The following is a 21,158-nucleotide window of genomic DNA, read 5'->3' on the forward strand; positions in this document are numbered from 1 at the left end:
TAGAAAAAAAATTATAATAAATTCACATAAATGAACAATTTATAAAGATAAAAAATATACGGTTGTACAGAAGAAATGCTCTTCAATTTAAAATCTTCTCACTAAGCATCCCCAATTCCAGAAAAGAAGATGATGCCACCTTAACAAAAGTTCAATTATTCGGGTCTAATCATAAAAAAAGACATAATATAATTAATCTTAAGCAGAAACTGCGGTTGGGTTTTACTGAACCCACTAATAATAGTTGTTTAGGAAAATGTAATGAAGAAAGGAAAGATTTATGCAAGACCATGGAAAATATATCATCATGTTAGAAATACAAAGTGGTTGGAAAAGACAATGAGAAGGAACAAAACCACTAGTACAGTTTGATCAAATCAACATTACCTCAAGAGGAAAATGCCATGATGTGGACAAGTAACGAATGTGCAATCAGACCATAAGGGAATTTAGAAATAGTCAAACTATGCACCTTTTGAATTTCAAACATTGAAATGTTCCCTCTTTTTTGGTTTCTTGAGATTAACTTCAGCTTGTCTGCGTTTTCCCATTTAATAACATTTGAAGGTCGAACCTGCCGGAAGTACAAAGACAACTCATTCCTTAGGTCGAAGTTAATTTAAGATTATTGTGCGTGTATTTTGTATACGTTCAACACTAATAACATCGAACATGTAACAGATATATGGTAATATGTCCATGTTGGATGTTAATGATTACTTGTAAGCACGAGGACATGGAGCCCTTCAGTTCGTTTTAGTATAATTACACACAGCTGAGTCGTAAACAGGCTAATATTGGTAGGGATCGTCATCAAAATAATATATGTCCTCATACAACCTACTAGTTTTTTCTTTGTTTCTCTCTTAGATGTTCTGAGTGCTGGCTCTCACCACAATTCAGTCATCCGCCCGTCTCCCGTGGAGGAAATAAGAGTTACTGCAATTGCTGTTGGAACTGTCAGTGCTTGATGTACTGCTCTTAGAAGATCCAGATTGAATGTCACAGACAGAAGAAGATAAAATGGCAGTTGCCACCGGGCGTAAATTGTCAGGAATGCTTCGTCTAATATCCTGTCCAAAGAAAACATTTTGAGGGTCATTTCGACCTGCATTAGTGTTTTTGCCTATTATGTATCAATCTTGGATTTGTCCTTGAGAGAAATTCATGCTTCGTATTATGATGAACTTTGTGAAAGAAAGAGGGAGCTAGAGATGCGTACCATGTGCCTTATGGCCATGTCTAGTGATTTTTTAGAGAGTGATCTTCCAAAACCCGAATTCCCCAGGGAAGGTTTCTTGGGATGGTCATTAGAAATGCACTCATCTTGCTTGGGTGGAGCTAGTTTCCTCATGTTCACAACTCTTTCAACCATTTGCGTTCCCATCAGTACAGGGTTAACATCATCACCACCACCATTGCTATATCCTCGACTTCTTGATGACATTATGTAATTCCCAAGTTTATGAAGAGTACCACTAGGGGCATGTACTTTGGCAGGAGAGCACGATTTTTGCCTTGGTTTTCCATTAGTAGCCACAAGAGTTTTTGGTCTTCCTCTGGATGCAGATGCAGGCCTTTTGGGCATAGATACCTTTGGATTTTGAGAAGCATCATGAGACAAAGAGAGCATCTGCGAGGGCTTTGATGGCCTAGACTTCACCAATTGATAAGTTCCACGTGATGGCCCCCGAGTTTTCAACATTATGGAGCCTGTTTTACTTCCCGACAAAGGGTGATCTGAGGCAGATACGGTTGATGTGGTCGATGGAGTTAGTGGTGTGCGTGTAGGTGTAGCAGATCTTGGTGCAGTCTTTGAACATCCTGGTATCGTGCGTGATGTAGCTCTGGATGGAGTCGATGCTCTCGCTTGAGCAGGCGTGGGTTTAGAAGAAGATAATGTGGCTCTTGAGGTAACTGTGGAAGCACAAAAGGGCTTTGATTTTGCAGGCAAGGCTGGTCGTCTAGTGGGTGTTGCTGCTCGATGAGTTGGTTTTCGGTTCCCTGCTGAAAAAGGTCTTCCATTTGCAGCTGCCGAAGAATCTAGTCCTGATTCTTTAAATGTATTTGCCACCTGCAGGAATAGAAAATCATGGAAAATATTGAGCCCAGAAGCCAGATGAGCAAGAAAAATGTGAAACACAGATGTTCAAAGATCAGAGACAATATCAGGACAAGAAATGTCCTAAGTTAAAAATCGTCAGCCTGTACAAGACAAATTCTGGAAATGATGTACTTGCCTCAGATTTCAGAGACATGCTTTCACCATCTGAAATTCCACTCTGATTTGCTGCTGAATCTTGTTGTCCTTCCACTTCTTCAGAAGGAAGTAAAGAGATGTCTCCTTCCGTGAGAAGCCTGGGACAAAGTTTATGTCTTAATTTTATACAACATAAACATAAACATAAATTGTGTCATTTTAGGACAATCAAACCAATTATGCATTTGGAAATAATTTTTGAGCTGTAAAGATCTATGTAAGCGTGAGTGGAAATGTGGAATACATATCTCATAACATGAAAACATGATACCAACTTGAAACCCAAGTGATCACCTAATAAGATTACATGTTAAAGCAGAAAATTGATCGGAACATGGAAATTTACCAATCATGGTCTCTCCTGTCAATCTCCAAATTGAGAGAACCATCATTAGAAAGTGTCTTAACAGTCTCCTGCTGCGTTTCATTTGGCACCGATGAGCTATCAGGTCTTGGCTTTCCACCTACAAATTAGTCGGCAAACACGAATTCAAGCACAATAAGAACCCAAATCAAGATCACACATAAAGGGCGAGTAATATTGCCTTTGGAGACAGAGATAGAAATTGACAAAATCAAATTCTGAGGAAGGAGTACCGGTTGAACCATCAAACTCATCAGAGTCCTCAATCCTCCCCTTTTCACCCTTCCCCATCCCCAAGAAAATAGCCAAATCTTCATCTACTTCTCTCATCACCACTCCAGGATCTCTGTTCTCTGGCCTAAGATCTACAGTGGCCTGCATTCACCAACGGAATCACATCATCACACATTGCCACTCATCCTAAAAATCTAATCCTTCGTGGTCCAATACTACATAAAATTGTGCTTACAGATGAAGACAAGCAAAAAGCCTTAAAGCTAACTTCCTTAAACATACATTCATGTGCATATGCAATAACACATGCTGACATAGAGCAGAATCCAGAAAATTACAAACTTAATCAGAATTCCCTTGCATTTCCTTCACCACAAGAAGTAAGAATCTGGTAAAGTTAGATAGATCCACATCACAACAAAACTAGACTGGAAAAACATTCACCAGCCAAATCACACCCACAAACTGAAACCTCCACGCCAAAAATCATGATTTTGTGCTGAAAATTCTCTCAAACAACACAAATTGTAACTGGACCAAACAACAAAAACACAGATGCTTGCAACCCATATATAAAGTTTCAACCTTTATCATTGGTAGACACCTAAAAATTGCTCCCAGACACAAACAAACGAGAATACATACAAAATAAAGACAGAGAGATAGGTGAAAGAAAGAACAAAATGAAACATGGGCATGTACAAGAATGGATAGAAAAGGTGAAGAACTTACTGCCACTGTTATGGATAGAGAAATGGACAGGTATGACAAACTGCAGAGAGATGGGGAGAGAGTACAAGAAGATTGTTATACAAGTTGCAGCTCTATGATTCAGCTTTGTATTAATTATTATTATATTCTGGTCTGTAGAGGTATGTTGTCTGTGACAGAAGATGGGGGGGGAAGCAAGAAGGATCATTCATGAATCAAGAAGTCTTTTTGATTCCTTTGACAAAGCGTCACACACACTATTATTATTTCTTGGGGGTCTTTTAAATAAAACGAACGAAACACAACTGAAACGAGGATTTGAAAATCAGGATGATGATCTGTAAAATGTTTGTTGTCATTGCTTTCTATTGTTGTTTTTAATAATGTAATACGAACAAAACAATAATAATCGTTATTAATTATTGATTGCCCTTTGATAAGGAGACGCGAAATTTTATCTTTTGTGGGCGACTTTTTCCTTTCTTTCAGTTTTTTACATCATTCAAAATCATTGCCATTTTGATTAGCAGAAGTGGAAACCCGCTGTTCATATCTCAAACGTCTATATATATATAATGAATCAATAATTATTATTTTAGTTGACCAACAATTACTATTAAAATAAATTAATATTAACGTATTTGTCTCGAATTCATGTCATCTTAAGTAATGAGGAACGAAATAAAAAGGTGTGGAAAGGCTGTTGAAACAAAGATGTGAAATATGGAAGGTGAAGATGGTGAGACAATTGAGTGGGGGCATTTAAATAAAGGAGGAGAGGTAGGAATTAGTTGTGAATAATAATAAAAGGTTTGGAGTAATGAATTAGCAGAGCTAAGGGTAAGGGGGTTTTCAATTTTCATTCAATTATTTGATGTATAGTACTCATTCATCAACACATCATGTGAGTTGTGGGTGAAAGAGTTGCTTTTACATACTAAGAGTCGAGAGATCAAAAAAGATCACGGGAAAAGAGTGATTACAGTTCTGAAAGAAATGCAGGTGGAAATGGAATCCTGAAGTGGTCTCTTTCAAAGTTAACATGGGCTGTTTGATTTCTTGTCTTGGGCGCTACAACAATATTATATCTCATATGGCTTCGGCCCATCTTCTGCCATGGGCCCTTTTGCATTTCCCATACCTCGCCTCCAAATTGCTTTATGACTTAACTTTTTAATTTACACTTTCCTTCCATAAAATTTAGTGTAAGTATATGTTGATTTTTTGTAGTTTAGCATCTTTGAGATTTACTTTTGTCTAATAAATAAATTCTTATATTAGTCAAAATTCATCAATTTGTTAATACTAACAAAAAAAATATATATTTACACCTGATAAACTTATTATTGATTTATTATAAGTAAAATAAATTTTTTTATGACTAAATTACTCTTGTACCTCATCATAGGTTAATGTGTTTGAGGAATAATATCTTCACCATTACAAGAACAGTTTAGTGGCGACAAAAATTGTTTGACCTGCAATAAGTTAATCAATGGTATATATCAATTATCATCCAGTTTTTTTTTTCATTAATATTAGCAAATTCAGTTAATTTTAACTAACAGCAGGACTTATTTGTTAGACAAAAACAAGCTTCAAGAGTGTTAGATGTAATTTTTTAAATTACAAAAAATTTACATGTAATTACATCAAATTTTAAGAAAGAGAAGTGTAATTATGGGATGTAAGTCGTGAATTTTCTTATATTTATTTTGAGGTAGTAGTAGCAGTGGAGGAAGAGAATGAGAATTTGAAGTTTTATTTCTTCATTTCAGTTGTCTACAATTCAATACCGTTTATGAAAGTTGGTTATTAGTATTAATGTTTTGTTAGAGAGAGAGGCATGTGGGTGTGGGTGTAATAGCATAAGGCCCAAAGCTACTCTTCTTACAATTGGGCCTCCAAATGCTAAACAACCACAACGGCTTACAGTGTCTCAGTGACAGGCAACCAGCCTTAGTTAATTTGGATATTAGTTCAATCCTTAGTTATTTCAAACTTGGACTTTGTTTCAATTTTTGGCAGCATCATATGTTTGATGATGTTGATGTTGGTTGACAATTATATATTATAATAGATGATGATGATGATGATGATGTAGCATTCCTCTGAATTAACAATGTGGAATAATAATAGATAGTATTACAATTTTTACAAGAGGATGAGAGAGAAGACACACTCCTGACTGACTCCCATATTCATCTCTTATACATTAGGCGCTGCCAGCACCAGCACCAGCACCAGCACCGCCTCCTTCTCTCCCAACTAACATCACAAAATGCTTAAGAGAAAAGGCCGAAGGTGTCCAAAATGGTTGTGTGCAGCGGGTCGCTCAAGTGGGTTGCCCAGTTGTTCAGTGGCCCTTTTCCGGTGGCCGCTGCCTGCACTGCAAACCCCAAGAACGCCACCATCGCCAGCCGTGCGTGCTTTATCTCTGCCAACTGAAGTCTCGCCTTCTTTTCAGGGTCCGCTGCCAGTCCCAACGGATCGAAGTATGATCCACCTGGGTAGATCCTCTTCTCCGGGTCAAGTTCTGCGTTCCTCTGGAACTCTATGTACCCGATCACTAGCACCTCGATCCAGATCAATGTGCTAATGGAAAATGGGAGTGGTTGCCCAAGATATGATGATCCCTCCACCAGTTCAACCTGTCCATACCAAATATCTCAGATCCCACTGCTATATACAAATTATTCAAACAGTGAACCAGGGTATATCATATGTATGTATATATACCTTTCCAGCATCCTGCCAGGTGACGCCGGTGAGCCATTCAACCGACAACGCACCAAGAGTAGCGAGCATTGCCCATCTGCCATGGATGAGCTCGCATTCTCTGAACCTCTGCAGCCCAAACACTTCACTGTAAGGCTGGAATGGAGTCGATTTCACGTCGCTGCTCTCGGTCCTGGTTCCGATGATATCCCCGGCCAAGTTCTTCGCCAGGTTCTGGTCCAGCGAGTCCAAGTCGAACTGCAAATACTCAACGGGCTTCCCCAACCCAAATGGGTCAAACCCGTAGTCTCCAACGAGGGATCCGTCCAGATAGTCGGGGGCCTTGGCTCCTGGAAACCATAATGGGCGGTCGGAAGTCGGCTTCGGTGCGGCTTTCTTGGGAGGAGATTTCTTGGTACCGAATCCAAACCTGGCCTGGACGCGACCCGACCCGGAACGGACCTCGGGGAGACGAGTGCCGATGAAGGAGGAGGCGGCGGCGGCGGCTGCTGCCATGGCCAATGTGTGTGGGAGGGAAAGAAGGGAAATTGTGGTAGTGAGGTATGGGGTAATTTGGGTATGGGATATATGTAGAGCAGGGGGGGGTTTTGGTGATGGAGATAGAGATATTTGGAGGTGGAGGGATGGTGGCCGTAGGATAGAGGGAAGAAATGGATCAGAGGGTAGGAGGAGGCATCGGCCTTATCTAATTCTTATCTGGTCGCGGCCATTGGTTGATTTCAACTGGTGCACTGTAAAGGCACGTAGGACGAGTTTCTGTGGCTGACACCAAACCTTGAGATTGAACTACATCAGAATATCTCACTCCTCAGATTCTCTCAATTCTTACATTACATGTACACACACCATTGGGTTTTTTACATTTTCAGCTGTCACCAAAAATTTTATATACTTTATCTTTTCATAAAATAATAATAATACTATTTCTCATATCTCTATAATTATGAACAAAAAATGAAAATCAAATACAAAGGAAATGAATTGGTGTGAATCTGTTGGCTATACGTATTACGAAGATATGGTCCTTCTGTCATCTAACATCCTAATTAAAAAATTTAGGCAAGAAAATTGGTTATCAATTTTAAAATAGGATTTGCTACTTATCACGAGATGATAAATAACTCCATATGTTCTCTACAGTATGCGTTCTTTAAGCCCATAATTATCGCAATAATCACATATAATAATTGGAGAATATTGTACCAATATTGCAATGTCGCATATTTCGTAGTATCAACATTACAGAGTACTCTAAATTGTGGTGCTAAAAGTACAAATTTCTCATTTTTTGCCGTTCTTGTTGCATGATTTAACAATAACGTAAAAGCACACGTGGCCTTGTTGTTACAAATCTAACAATATTATCAAAAATGCCAACATTCGAACCTTTTTTTTTTTTTTTTGCATTAGTGCAAATTATTTAAAAAAAATATAGTATAAAAAAATACAATTTTCTCTCCGCCTCACTTTTAAATATATGATTTTTGTACAGATACTTATTATTATATTAAATTAACTGTAGATTATCTTATATATATATTCATGTGATACTACTTAATCGTGTTTATGTTTGATGCGTTCAAAAAAAACACATGTCCAATGAATTTGGATTATTGTTCAAGACTTGGGCCGAAGTAAATACAAATCTTATAGGGGAGACTTGTAAAAAAGCCGTTAGCACTCCGCCCAAGTTAGTATTAGATTTGAAATTGAATAAAGTAAAAAAGTAAGTGGATTTAATTAAAAATCAAGATATTGAGAATAATGTTAATAAAAACTGTAAGAACACATGATAATATGCTTAGAGAGAGCTAGAGCTTAAAAGATAATTTAGAAAGTGAGAGAGGAGTTTTAAAAGTAAGAGGGGCATGAGAAAAGTGTCCCCCTCCCAGAAAGACAAAGCATATATTTATAGGGTAATGGCGCAGTCTGCTGGGGGTCTATTCCCCTCCCGAAAATTTTGTTTAAATTGGTTGAGATGGTTGGGATAAGAGGTATGTCGTCCTTACCCGTAGCTAGGAGTGCTTTAATAGGAGTCTTATTTGTCTACGGAGACCCCTCATCTACAAGGAGTCCTAACCACTAGAGAGTCTCCCCTTTTCTGGGGTTGATGTGGTCTAATATGGCTGCTGACACTAGTTGTGCCATGTGAGAGAGTGGGCTGCCACGTGTGTGGGCCTTTTGAGCCGAATGTTTTGTTGGGCTTCAACCATGCCCTAAGTCGAGGATGTCCCAAGCCTCCTTTTCTGAGTTTCTTGGGTTGTTTTGGCCTGCCTAATTAAACTATGGACTGGGATATCCTTGGCCTATTGGTGGTGTTATGGGCGTGGGATGTCCTGAACCTCCATAAAGATATCTTGGGCATTTCTTTCTTTTTTCTTTTTGCGTCGTTTGGGCTTTTTTGGACCTGCTAATTTTTATGTACATCAATATCATTATTTAGAAATATTATTTTTCATACAATTAAGATTATTAATTGTACGATAATTATTTATCTAATTTTAGTGTATAATATATATGCACCAGATCTTTCATCCAAAAAATATTAATAATATTCACTAAATCTAAAATTACATAGAAATATTTTTTTTAATTGTTTCTCTCACTTACTGTATGTACATATTACATGAATTCTATCAATAAGTGTTGGCTCTACTAGTAAAAACGCATTATTTTTTATTGATGGTGGCTGATTTGATTATTTATTGATGTGAAGAATATATTAGTAAGTGATTGAATTCGAAATAATAGTGTACGGATAATAGTTGAGTGATATATAAAAGGTGTTAGGTAATAAATATAATATAATAATTATTGATATAATATGTTTTATTTAAAAATAATGAAATGTGTTTGAGATATATTATAAAAAAATTATCACAAATAAATGAATATCTAAACAAAAAGAAAAAAATCCATAAGATGAAATTTATATACGTTAAATTTCATGTGTGTAAAAAATTGTTACGAGAGGAAAAATATATGAAAAAATAAAAGAAATTTAATTTAAAAAAAAAAGAACGTTGCAGTATTTGTGAAAGCATATTAATTCTCTTGTTTTCGCTCCGAATGTTGATTTAAGAGTTGGAAACTCGTTTTTTGATATGGAAATGCAATTTTTTTTAGATTAATAAAAGGAAATCACGTGTCATTTTGAAATATGGTATCAAAGTTTGAAGAATTTGATGTCAAGAAAGACGTGAAACTTTTGCAATTGCAAAGCTTTATCATTGTAGGGAGTTTCGAACTTGAATTCTTTTGACTTGTTTGTGTGTAGTTCTTTTACTTGTGTTTTGTGTAAGGTGTAATTTTATATACACCATTTAATCTATGGTACATCTAAATAAATCACATCTGGCTTTTTACATAATCATAGAAATCATCACTGGCAGCAAAAAAATAGAGGTAGTTTGTGTAGTTGTGTTGACTTTTCTTAGGAGTATATGTATAATTTTTCAAAATTCAAGAGTGGCTTGTGCAAATAGACTATATATCAGGGATATAGATATAATTATTCCTTTGTGTAATGATTTGTTGTGTGGTAAAAACTCTTTGTAAAGTAGTTTGCACTCACTTTTATTGAGTTTGAATATAAAAAAATTTGATATAAACTCTATTGACGGACAATATTTAAATATATTCTTTTAATTAATTTAAATAAAATAAAACAATTGATATTTATTTTGAATTGACTTTTAGGCCCAAAATTGATATGAACTTACGAACATATCGGCGAAAGCTTAAATTTATTATAAATTTATAATTCAAAATCCGATGTTTAATTAATAATTTATTCTAAAATTTTAATGTCTATTATTTTTGCCAAGAAAATATTATACTGATTTAATTGTGAAGTGAGGAGGGAGGGAGGTGTCTACTCGCTCAAAGACACATGACCCAATAAGCCCAAACCACAACCCAACAACATATAGATGATGATGGCGTGTCGCCTCCTCATCAACGCCACATAGTATCTCCCGTATCATTGCATGCATGCGATAACTTCGTTCACCAAAAAACCGGCTAGTTCCGGTTTCACCTCCTCAGTCTTTGGGTCGGGTCGGTTCAACCATATGGTCCTGACTGGATTCTCGAATGCGTTACTGTCACTAAAACGGGATATTTATGTAAAGCTAAGACGACGGGTTACCGGCTGGTCCGGTAACCAAGGTAAAGTACTCGTTCTATCTCATTCACTGGGTCGTACTATTCTCTTCTTTCTCTGATTCTCTTCTCCTCCTATTGCTATTGACTGATCACCGATCGCTTGTTATCTTCTAGGTATGCTCTCCTTAATTATTTTAGGTTTTGATTTTTCTTTTTCGAAGAAAGTTTTTGCCGATTTTTTTGGGTAGATTGTTGGATTTTTTGAGTTCATTACTTCTTTTTTTTTTTTTTGATTGAGTTCTTATGCAAAAGTATGATACTGTTTGCCTCTGTTTCTTTGATCATGATTTTTGTTTTTCTTTTCCTGTATTTTATTTCGTGGTAGTTGCTTAATCTGATGGATAAACTCTGTGGTTTATTTTTTTTTCTTTCAATTTTTGTTGGAAATATACTAATTTGTTTGGTTTAGTAACAGTTAAGTTCTTCTTGCTAGTTGCTGTCTGTTTGAGCATATAATCGTTCTCTATGTCTGCAGAAATAGTAGGAGAGCTGGAGATGAACTGTGGATTTTAACTTTTCGATTTCAGTTTGCTTGTTGTTCTTTCGTATTTCCGGTTTTCTTTTGGTTAAAGCACTCCGCCGCGTCTCTCGACCTTAATTTTTTTCTTCTTTTTTAAAACATATAAAATATTAACTTTGTTTCTGTCTTTTTCGTTGCTTGTTTTCTGTGTGTGTGAGGGAGTATTTTGTTTTGATTTCAGTAATTTAATTCCTTCTGCTACCAGCTCAAAAAATATTTCCTAATTTTTTTTTGTTTTCATAGTAATTTTGTTGAATGGCACATATCCTGCTACATGTTTTATAGACTCCATGTATCTAACACAATTTTCTATGTTTCTGGGAAGAGCGTGGTTATCAGCTACTGATGTATAGATCTGCGTTTTATGGTTAGTAGATATGAGGACTGGCAGCAGGAGTAAAGGGGCCACGAGGAAGGAAACGAAAGAAGCACTGAAGCCTGTTGACGATAGGTTGGTGTTTATTGACTTATGTTGGTTGCCCGAGATTATTGACTTGGAATTGTGTTTCCAGGCTTGGAGTTGATTAATGGAGTTACAATTGTCTCCATACCGTTCCTGCTATGCTGTTCCGTAGATCTGCAATGGATGATATAGTTGTTCATCATATACATATTTGTTCTTTCAGGAAGGTAGGGAAGAGGAAGGCTGCCCCAAAGGTAGATAAAAGGCAGGCTAAGAAGGAAAAGAAGGCCAAGAAGGACCCAAACAAGCCCAAACGACCACCCAGTGCCTTCTTTGTTTTCCTGTGTGAACTATTATACTTTACATTTAGGAGCGGTGTTTGATCTGTAATATTTGCAGCGTGGTCTTAGTTCCATGGTTTTATTGCAGTGAGGAGTTCCGGAAGACTTTCAAGAAGGAGAATCCTAATGTCAAGGCCGTCTCAGCTGTATGGAACTTACACTGCTATTATTCACAAAATTAATGCTAGTTTTATAATTGGATAGTGATGGTTTTTGGGTTTTCCATATGTTTGCCTGTAGGTCGGGAAGGCTGGTGGAGAGAAGTGGAAATCATTGACTGATGCTGTAAGTACTCATGACTATGGCTGAAATATTTTTTCTAAATTTTTCTAAAGTCACCTAAACCAGTGTGCGAAAGTTATGCCTTTCTTTTATTTATCTTAAAATAAAGATACTTGGAACTGCTTATGTATGTTGATAAGTTGTACTTGCAGAAACATAGTTTCTTGTAATTAATTAAGCCATGCATCATTTATGGTTGGTAGGAAAAAGCTCCATATGAAGCTAAAGCTGCAAAGAAGAAAGCAGAGTATGAAAAACTTATGAATGCCTACAACAAGAAGCAGGTGAGCAGATCCTTTTATACCTTTTCTCTTTTCCTACATGTTCTGCACAACTGCTGCAAAGACTTTTTTTTATGAGCATTATATATTACATTTGATTGTTGTATCATTGGCAGGAGAGCTCTGGTGACGAGGGTGATGAGGGATCTGAGAAGTCGACATCTGAAGTTCATGATGATGAGGAGGAGAGTGTACAGGTCTGGTTAACTTTTAACATCATTTTGCTCAAACATTCTTCATTATGTATAAACTCTTTCGTGGATTGCAATTATGATATTCCAAGTGCCATGCTGTTATATTCATAATTTCTTTTAAGTTTCCCTTGGTGCATTTTGTTCGGTTGAGAATGCAGGACCAGATTGAAAAGGTTTTTAGCATGTGATCTGAGGTACAACATGAAAATCACTATATCAGTTTTGAAGTTTAACACGATTAAAATGCAGAAAGAAAAGCATGACTACATAATTTTTCTCATTTCTGACCACAAAATGCTTTTGGCACCATCTATGTCAGACTTTTATTGGTGATCTGATAATTCATCTGATCTTAACATTTGGGAGTTGTTAGTGCCCCCTCTTCCAATCCCTGTTCAGTAGTTCAGGATTTCTTTCCACCATTAATAATGATTTTGTTTAAGACTTTTATGAAGGTTGTGAATGTCACCCTCACCTCCTGGTACTAGTTTTTGCAATTTTTGGCTGTTAAAAGTTCTGATGTCCTTTTCTTGATGGTTTAATCTCACTTTCTGATTTGATCTTATTGCAGTTTCTTATCAATCAATTGTCTATATATTCTGTCTGCAGGAGGAGGTGGATGATGAGGAGGCAGATGACGATGATGATGACGATGACGATGATGATGAATGAAGTTATTAACCACTTCAAGACTTCTGGCTGATTTACGTCGTGGATCCTGGCCATGTATGTTAAGATGCTTCTAGTCTACATTTTGGAATGTAAAATGGAACAAACTTGAAGTGTAGCCTTCTGTATTCTGTAGCTCTGCACAGGGCATTGTGACCATTGTCGACTTTCATGTCCGTGGCTTGTTCAAATCGGTCGATCTGCTTAATATACTAATAGCTAGGAAGTTAAATTACCATGATATCGTTCGAGGGTATTTTGGGTTTCGTCTTTTGTATGACTTCCAACTGGAGGACTTTGCTACATGAAATGCTCTCAAACGCCGACCGGTTGCTCATGTGCTCATTGGCAAAGATCACCTAAATGAAGGTAGGGGAAAGATGAAGAACAAAAAATGATTCCAACTTCGAAATGAGGATGCGCGCACCTTTAAATCTTCAATTTCTAAGGCTGGAAAGGCTGCTGTTTGGTAATTGCTGTAGAGAAAATAACATATTACAAAGCAGTGGAACGATACGATGGCCGTAAACCTTGCAGCTATTGGAGGTAAAAATGTGTTATATTAATCACTCTCCCCCCCAAAAAAGAAAAAATCTAGGATGGTTCGATAGCCCAAGTGGGGGCAAAAGTCGACACATGTTACAATTTATTTTTATGTTTTGTAAAGTTCATAATTACAGTTATTTTATTATAATTAATAAAGTAAAATGAAATTTAAGGAAGTATAAAGATGCAAACTGAGCTTTTTCTTCTTTTTCTTTTCATCATTTTAAGTTATTTTAAAAAATATGGTACCAAAGTAGCATCCAACGAGCCACTGATCTATGGGGTAGGGTGAAAGTGTGAGAATCTTGTGCTGGGTTGAGATTTTATCTTAAGTGGGTACAGAGATGTCCAACCAAATAGAAACTACATATTATTCAGGCGTTTAAGACACTTACCAGGAAAAGCCTTGCAGCTACTAGAGGTGAAAATGTGCCATATTGAGCATTCCACACCCCCCCCCCCCAAAAAAAAAAAAAAAAAAAGAGAAAAAATTATAACAGTCGGGGGAAAGTGAAAAAATGTAAGTTTGAGTTAAGATTTTTGGTTCAATACGGTCGAGTGTTTAAAATACTGAATTACGTTACTCGAGGTTATTATCAATCTACATGTCGAAATGTTCACTACTCATTCAAGAACAGTATAAACTAATGATTTGATCAGTCTTGTCTGTGTGGTGAAAAAAGCACAAGCAGAAACATAGAAGTTGCTGAGTCAATTACTTGAACTATTTGATCTCAAAGGAAAAGAACATTCAAGAATTTAAATATGATGCAAACTCCTTTTCCATGCGAGTTGAGTTTGCCTTTGCCCAACGTGTCATGTCATGGCAGAGAAGGTACAAACAGAATCTTATATACAAACAGTTTATATACAAAGAATGGAGGAGACCATTATAGTTCATCGAAAATGAGGATCATACGAAACCACCATTGGATCTGGAACAATGAGAGGCAACTTGGCGACATACATGAATAGTCTCTTCAGATTTTCCCTTGCAAAAGCAGATAAGTCAATAATGTCAGAATTGCTAGTGTAGATCCAGAGTTCCCCTGAATTCACTCTCTTGAGACTATCCCGACAGAATGGGCACGACTGAGATCTAGCCCGCCTGGACAATACGTAAAGCCCTCATTATCACTTCAGCTCAAGGAAAGACTTTCAAAGAATCTCAACGCTCATACACGTTAACAATGAGAGATAATGGAATACAATGGAAAATGGTCCCGCTTATTCTTTTTCATGCATTCATGGAAACTCTGTCTCCCTTCAATTTCTGGACCATCTACTTATTACCACTACAGCCCCCACGTAAAAGACAATCTTTACATTGGATGAGCATCTTTTACATTACAATAATTATGAAAGATTAAGTGTACCAGCATGTATGTTTTTGATAGTGATATAAAAGAAAGCTAAAAAATATCTAAAACCAGGAGAAGAATGGAACTTCGACTTTTTGTTTTTTATTAGTTTCTTATCTGAAAACTCATTGCCAATATTATCTCTTCATGTCTTTCATTCCTCGCATGAATATTAAGGAGATGCACATCAGTGTACTTACCAGTTCCTGTAGCACCTCATACACAATGAATGAGTGCAACTGGGCAGGACAACCTTGGTATTCATTTCCATGCAAATTCCACATTCTTCCTCTCTCTCAATCTCGATTTCAGACAGCTTTCCCTTCTCCATTTCATCTCTTCTCCTGTATTTGGTTGCACAAATCTCTTTCTGTTTCCTTTCTTCAGCATCACTGATCCCACTATGAAGTTGCAGCAAAGAGGGGAATATCACACCTGTGCAAGAATTATCAGAATTCATCATAGAGCTCTGATTTGCTATAAACATTTCTCAATTCAAGGGTAGACCGATTGTTCAAGGAGGCACAAAACTTTCTAATACGGCACAAACATGGCATGAAAACAAGAGCAATTTTGGAGTATAAACATTTACTCACCGTAGAACTCTCTTATACTAGCTTTCCTTTCATGAATAGACATTGTTGTCTTACCATCCTCATATGCCTACAATTACCAACACCTCATCAATTTCCTTGATCCTAGTGGAAACCAACTGATCCCGCAGATCCAATGCAAAAATACAAAAAAACTACCTTGTAAATAAGGATCCTAATCAGGCCAAGTGCACCAGCTAGGTGACAATCAGTCCACTGAACAAGGAAGAGGAAGATATGGGCACAAGGGCTGTATGAAAGTCTCATCTGAAGGCAGGCACCATCATACGCCCTTGGATAATCAGATGCCCTGCACCTCGAGAAAATAGCAACTGCATTAGATAAAGAGCAAATATTGTACAAATTCAATTATGAAACATCAAACATCCTCTATCTCTGAAAGAAATAAGTGGGATCAGGCCATGAGAAGCAATAATGCAGCCACTGATTCGCAGGAAAAGTGTAAAATTAAGAACTTTAAAAGAGAATCATATTAACCCCTCTAACCAAAACAGCTTCCTTTTCTAGCTGGAAGAGGAGTAAGGTTTCTTACTCCTAACTGTTTCATGAGAACTGTTGCAAAATACTGGATTTAAATTTTGAGAGAGAGAGAGAGAGAGAGAGAGAGAGAGAGAGAGAGAGGATATAACTTGACAAACTTAGAAACTGATTAAAAGACTAACAAAATCAATCTTGTTTCCAGGAAACATCTGCCAAAAAAATCTCAAAGTACAGAAAGAATAATCCAAATAAAATCACCGAAAGGGGATGGGATGGCAACAAAATAATTCAGAGTGATTAGGATGAAAAACGTACAGGGTGTTGGCATGTTGTATATCAGCTTCAAGCGCTTTGAGAGAATCTTTGAAAGACTTCCTCATCACACTCCCTCTTTCTTTCTCTCACTCCCATCCAATTTTCACCTCCAACTCCTGTCTACACCTTCACCCTCTCAAAAGAACCCCTGAAATTCTCCCTCCATCTCAAAAGACTCCCCCCCCCCTTTTTTTATTTAACGTAGAAACCTTCAAGAAAACAAAAACCCACAAACAGGAAGATGATTTAATCTTGAATTTGATCTCATTCACAAAGCATAACAGAAAATGAAAATAAAATAAAAAAGAAAAAGAAGCAGCACGGTAAAGAAGTAATAAAGGTATATTTGCAGAGAGGGTGGGGGATTAGTGGTTACGCAGAGTCACCAGTCAGCACAGCAGAGTGATGACTTACTCGCTTGAACCGCACGCTTCAGTTACTGCTCTTTTCTTTTTAAATTAATTATCAATAATCAATAAATTGTGTGTTTGGTGCGGTGCCGTGTTTGCTTTGCCTAAAGTTCATGCATTCTACACCTTTCCCAAAACCTCTACCTTCTACTTTTACCTTCCTTTTTTTGTCCACACTCCAACTCCTAACACAAACAAATTCGAACACAAAGTTGGTTTCGACTAAAATCTCTTGTAGAAAACTTTTCTACTCCAACTATTGATATTGTCCCATGTGGACTACCTTTTACTTTTACCTTCAAACTCTATAATTCATTCATATCACTAATTTATACTTGAGCATCATCTGTGTGAATACTTTTTCTTTATTATATTAAATATATATTAAATCCAGATTTGATAATTATAGCGAATGAGTTATAAACATTTTCGTATATGAATTGAAATTTAGATGCTTAATGTATATTAATTAAGTGATGTAATAGAAATATCACATAACACCAAGTTTGAGAATATAATGAGAATTGTTGGTGTGGAGGAGGAGTTGTGAGAGTGAGAGAGTCGTGAATATAAATTGGAATGAAGAAGAAGACAGCTCAACCGACAGCCACGACGGCGTATTGAACTTGAAGGGACAAGTGTCAACCATGCAACGCTTGTGTTTATGGCTACCGTTGCTGTTGGGGCCTTTGGGCGTTACCTCAATTATTGAAGTTCTTGCTTCTTTATTATTTTTATTCGTTTTGGGTGTGGAGTGGGGGGAGAAGTGCGACTTACTCAATTTTACAGGTTGTGGAGGTCAACTATCAATAATTTGCACCAGCAGACCACTTACATTGTGCATTCATTATAGACCACAACATATCACCAAAGGAGAAGAGAAAAAGAGAGAAGATAAACAAGTAAGGCCTGTCCCAATACTGAATTGAACAAAGAATGACAACTTCACGTTTACTTCTTGAATTTTAGTAGAAAGAACACACCCAGTGTTTAGAGAGAAAACACGAAGAATAATTTAGTGATTGAAAAGGGAGATTTTCTTATCCAACAACAAAATGATATACTAGAGAAGTTAGGTGGGTATGATGCAGACATGCTGACTGCAGAGGCCTGGATTCTGATGCATCTTTTGCAGTGCTGGATAACCCATTTGTTTCCAATACCCAAAATGCTGAAAAACTGTGTCCTCCTGCGTCACAATTGCTGAGTTGTTTTGCATAATGAATTGTCAATGAGGCAAATAACTACTGTTCAAATTTTATTAAAAAGCAACTCCAGATATGTTTGCCCCTTCAATTGCTATAGAGGGACCAAGAGATGATGAAAATGTACACGTATACCAAGAGAATCACTAATCAAATGATCAAATAGACATTGTTCCAGATAATTCGAAGTTTGTTTAAAACATGAATGGACTTTTCATACCTCTAAGTTCGTAGATAGCATAGGCATTGCCTTGATATTACTTCAGAAATCACTCAATTTTAACAGATTATCGATGCCTAGACCAAAAGAGTGGTACCTTATAATATTGATCTTGACATCCTAATTCCTGACAACTTGCAATCTGGACATTATTTAGCCAACAAGCACAACTAGGAAGCATATGGTTACCACAGCTCATTTATTGCTCCTCATAGGCATCATATGCAGTCAGTGGCAAGGGCCAAATATTAGTCTTCCTTAACTGAGGACGAATCAGGATCTTGCAAATCAAATATTGGCACTAGCATAGTTATGCATCTTTGAGCAGAAACAAGGAAAAAAATTGCTGATGTCAAGACTTTGGCCGGTGAAGATTATCCTGATTTATGTCATCTGACTGAATGACATAAGAAACATGCAATAGATTCTCTGTTATCCAAACATGTCTCTCATTTGCTGTTATCTTGAATTGATGCCACATACCTTAGATTCAAATGATGCTGACCAGGGTGTTTAAATTTCTCCAAGACTTCAGGAGGATTTGTGATTGAGTCCACTTTCTCTGTAGGCTATATCGCCCCAAGATGATTTGGATCATGCCCTGGAAACTAGAATACAAGGGAAAATCCTTTGCAAACAAATGTTAGATTTAAGACTTTTGTCCACCATAGCGTCTCTGCCTTCTTTGGAAGGAATACACTGCCTCTCGAAACTCATCTTCTCCAAAATCAGGCCAAAGTGAATGTGCAAAATATAGTTCGGTGTACGCCAGCTGCCATAATAAGAAATTACTGATTCTTATCTCCCCACTAGTCCTTATTAGCAGATCAGGATGTGGAAAATCAGTGCAGTTTGTTTCAAGTTCTCTTTCAACTAAAAACTCGTTGATCTCCTCAGGCTCAATGAGGCCATCCTTTACTTTGATTGCAAGTTTTTGGCAAGCTTGCACAATATCATTCTGTCCACTGTAATTGACTGCAATAATTAGGTGAAGTCTTGAATTGTTTATTGTAGTTTCCATTGCATCAGCTAGCAATACCTGCAATGGCTTTAGGAGTCTAGAGACATCCCCAATAATTGAAATCCGAACACCTGCACTGTTCAAACCAATAAATGAATAAGAAACCTATGAAGGTGATCAGTAGCAGTCAACCATGCGCGCAACAAGAGAAGAGGAACTATTAGAATCAACATAGGTTTTGCATAGACAAGGTGTCAGGAATTCTAACAGAAATGATAACCCAAAAAATACATTTAGGCAACAAGCGTTGGAACCAATCAAGAATCAACTAGGTCATGATTGAACTTTCAAATATCTTAAGCATATAACAGAAAAGAATTGGCATTCTCTATCAAGAGAGAAATTTCATTTTCCAGTAACAAACCATACATTGTTTTGCATGCCAACTAAAAAAAGCACCCTTAAAATAACCTGATCCATAAAATGACAAAGAGATTTTATAACTGCAGACACATAAACTACAGGCATGATTTCAAATGAATCAAGACTGTGCAAAGGAATCTTACACACAAAAGAAATTGCTCATATCCAAGCATATTGCAACTTCTGACACTTCAACATGTTCAGACAATGTTGAGTAGCCTTAAGTACCTCGTTAGATGTTGGAGTTCATCTCTCAATCCTCTCTCAAACAATCCCATCAAGAAATCTGTCTCCACCTACAATCGAACCAACAGAAGAACAAAAGTTATCAGACAAAACCTACACTAGAACTAAAATTTTTATTACTAAAAAGGTACAAACCAAGTATTTCCCAAAGAGCATTAAGTTAAGCTTTCTTTACTTTGGGGCGAAACCAATTATCGGATGAGAAAGCAAACACCGTAAGAACCCTGATTCCCCAATTGCAACAAAGCTCCACGATACTCCTAAATGCCCGAGCTCCAGCCTCGTAACCCGACCCGACGGGCAGCCCCCTCATTCTGGCCCATCTCCTGTTCCCATCCATGATGACGGCTACATGGCTCGGCATCAATTCTCTCCGCAGCCCTGCCGGAAGCGCAACGGAATCCTCCGCAGCATAGTGAGCCGGAGGCGTCCCATTGAGGATGGCGCCTTTTTCAGGAGGTCCGTTGTTAGCTGAGGAAAAGAAGGAACGAGAGCTGAGCGAAGGCAGTAAGCCACCAAGTGAGGGGCGCGACACGTGACGGGGCGACGAGGTGAAAGAAAGGTGGAGGCGGAGAGGCACCACTGCCATTGACGGTGGACTTGGAGGGAGGGAAGGGATAATGTGAGTGAAGATTGAAGCATCCGAGCGAGTTGTTTGTCATGCTCAACTCATCTCAAACGAAGGGTTGAGGCGGGCAACTCGAATCATGACAAACTTCGGTAAGTCCACCCAGTAATTTACATACCATTTCTCGCTTTTCTTTTCTTTCCTTTTTTTTTTTTATTTTTTCTGGTGGTCAAAATTATTAACTTTTGTTTTTTTATTAGTAAATAAGAAATTAAATTCTTAAAGAAAGAATAAGATAAAAGAAGGTTTTTTTTTAAAATTTAAGAATGGGAAATCAAGTTTGACCTTTGGCATAATAGGAAAAAGTGATATGACCTTTTTCTGTTTTTTGATAATTCAACACGATGCCACCTCAATCATGTAGATGATAAAAGTCCCAGAATACTATCATTGATGAATTTCTTGGACAAGAACACGTGTATCATATAACCAAAACTCTAACGTTCATAATACTTGGTAAAATTCAACTGATACCCAGTTTCAATGGCTTGCATAAAAACTTGAGCAAAATACAACATAAGAAAGCTGACGACAATTGTGCGCACATTTTAAGAGCAGTCAAGAATTAGAAAGCAGACGTCACA

The 21,158-nt window shown here is 37.2% G+C and overlaps 5 protein-coding genes across 10 annotated transcripts; 1 reads left to right on the top strand and 4 right to left on the bottom strand.

Moving 5' to 3' along the window:
* Nucleotides 1-684: 684 nt before the first annotated feature.
* On the bottom strand, nucleotides 685-3,892 carry LOC105174552 (uncharacterized). Of its 2 annotated transcripts, none has more exons than XM_011096693.3 (6): nucleotides 3,591-3,892; nucleotides 2,858-2,999; nucleotides 2,607-2,724; nucleotides 2,241-2,358; nucleotides 1,223-2,074; nucleotides 685-1,073 (listed from the first exon to the last, which is right to left on the bottom strand). In XM_011096693.3, the coding sequence occupies exons 2-6, from the start codon at nucleotides 2,952-2,954 to the stop codon at nucleotides 900-902; spliced, it is 1,359 nt and encodes a 452-aa protein (XP_011094995.2). In that variant the 5' UTR covers nucleotides 2,955-2,999; nucleotides 3,591-3,892; the 3' UTR covers nucleotides 685-899. The 2 variants fall into 2 exon arrangements, with proteins under 2 accessions (XP_011094995.2, XP_020553589.2); XM_020697930.2 differs by lacking the exon at nucleotides 3,591-3,892 and adding an exon at nucleotides 3,444-3,467.
* Nucleotides 3,893-5,681: 1,789 nt separating this feature from the next.
* Nucleotides 5,682-6,867, bottom strand: LHCB4.1 (light harvesting complex photosystem II). Its single transcript, XM_011096914.3, has 2 exons — nucleotides 6,309-6,867; nucleotides 5,682-6,220 (listed from the first exon to the last, which is right to left on the bottom strand). Exons 1-2 carry the CDS (start codon nucleotides 6,801-6,803, stop codon nucleotides 5,855-5,857), a joined length of 861 nt encoding a protein of 286 aa, XP_011095216.2. The 5' UTR covers nucleotides 6,804-6,867; the 3' UTR covers nucleotides 5,682-5,854.
* Nucleotides 6,868-10,436: 3,569 nt separating this feature from the next.
* Nucleotides 10,437-13,406, top strand: HMGB1 (high mobility group B1). The gene is made up of 8 exons (XM_011096694.3): nucleotides 10,437-10,589; nucleotides 11,371-11,446; nucleotides 11,622-11,741; nucleotides 11,828-11,885; nucleotides 11,980-12,024; nucleotides 12,225-12,305; nucleotides 12,419-12,499; nucleotides 13,106-13,406. The coding sequence occupies exons 2-8, from the start codon at nucleotides 11,373-11,375 to the stop codon at nucleotides 13,166-13,168; spliced, it is 522 nt and encodes a 173-aa protein (XP_011094996.1). The 5' UTR covers nucleotides 10,437-10,589; nucleotides 11,371-11,372; the 3' UTR covers nucleotides 13,169-13,406.
* A 995-nt stretch (nucleotides 13,407-14,401) lies between these two features.
* AIRP2 (RING/U-box superfamily protein) lies at nucleotides 14,402-16,910 on the bottom strand. Of its 4 annotated transcripts, none has more exons than XM_020697931.2 (5): nucleotides 16,482-16,910; nucleotides 15,825-15,975; nucleotides 15,669-15,735; nucleotides 15,273-15,507; nucleotides 14,402-14,702 (listed from the first exon to the last, which is right to left on the bottom strand). In XM_020697931.2, exons 1-5 carry the CDS (start codon nucleotides 16,544-16,546, stop codon nucleotides 14,609-14,611), a joined length of 612 nt encoding a protein of 203 aa, XP_020553590.1. In that variant the 5' UTR covers nucleotides 16,547-16,910; the 3' UTR covers nucleotides 14,402-14,608. The 4 variants fall into 4 exon arrangements, with proteins under 4 accessions (XP_020553590.1, XP_011094998.1, XP_011094999.1 ...); XM_011096696.3 differs by having other exon boundaries at nucleotides 14,402-14,819; nucleotides 16,482-16,903; XM_011096697.3 differs by lacking the exon at nucleotides 16,482-16,910 and adding an exon at nucleotides 16,219-16,356 and having other exon boundaries at nucleotides 14,402-14,819.
* Nucleotides 16,911-17,786: 876 nt separating this feature from the next.
* LOC105174557 (cis-prenyltransferase 4, chloroplastic) lies at nucleotides 17,787-21,047 on the bottom strand. Of its 2 annotated transcripts, XR_848843.3 has the most exons (4): nucleotides 20,122-21,047; nucleotides 19,929-19,996; nucleotides 18,800-19,413; nucleotides 17,787-18,080 (listed from the first exon to the last, which is right to left on the bottom strand). XR_848843.3 is itself a non-coding variant. In XM_011096700.3 (3 exons), the coding sequence occupies exons 1-3, from the start codon at nucleotides 20,533-20,535 to the stop codon at nucleotides 18,966-18,968; spliced, it is 930 nt and encodes a 309-aa protein (XP_011095002.1). In that variant the 5' UTR covers nucleotides 20,536-21,047; the 3' UTR covers nucleotides 18,227-18,965. The 2 variants fall into 2 exon arrangements, 1 of the variants encoding a protein (XP_011095002.1); XM_011096700.3 differs by lacking the exon at nucleotides 17,787-18,080 and having other exon boundaries at nucleotides 18,227-19,413.
* Nucleotides 21,048-21,158: the final 111 nt, after the last annotated feature.

This window comes from Sesamum indicum, linkage group LG11 (genome assembly GCF_026168435.1).
Source record: "Sesamum indicum cultivar Baizhima isolate 11 linkage group LG11, ASM2616843v1, whole genome shotgun sequence".
Lineage (NCBI taxonomy): Eukaryota > Viridiplantae > Streptophyta > Magnoliopsida > Lamiales > Pedaliaceae > Sesamum > Sesamum indicum.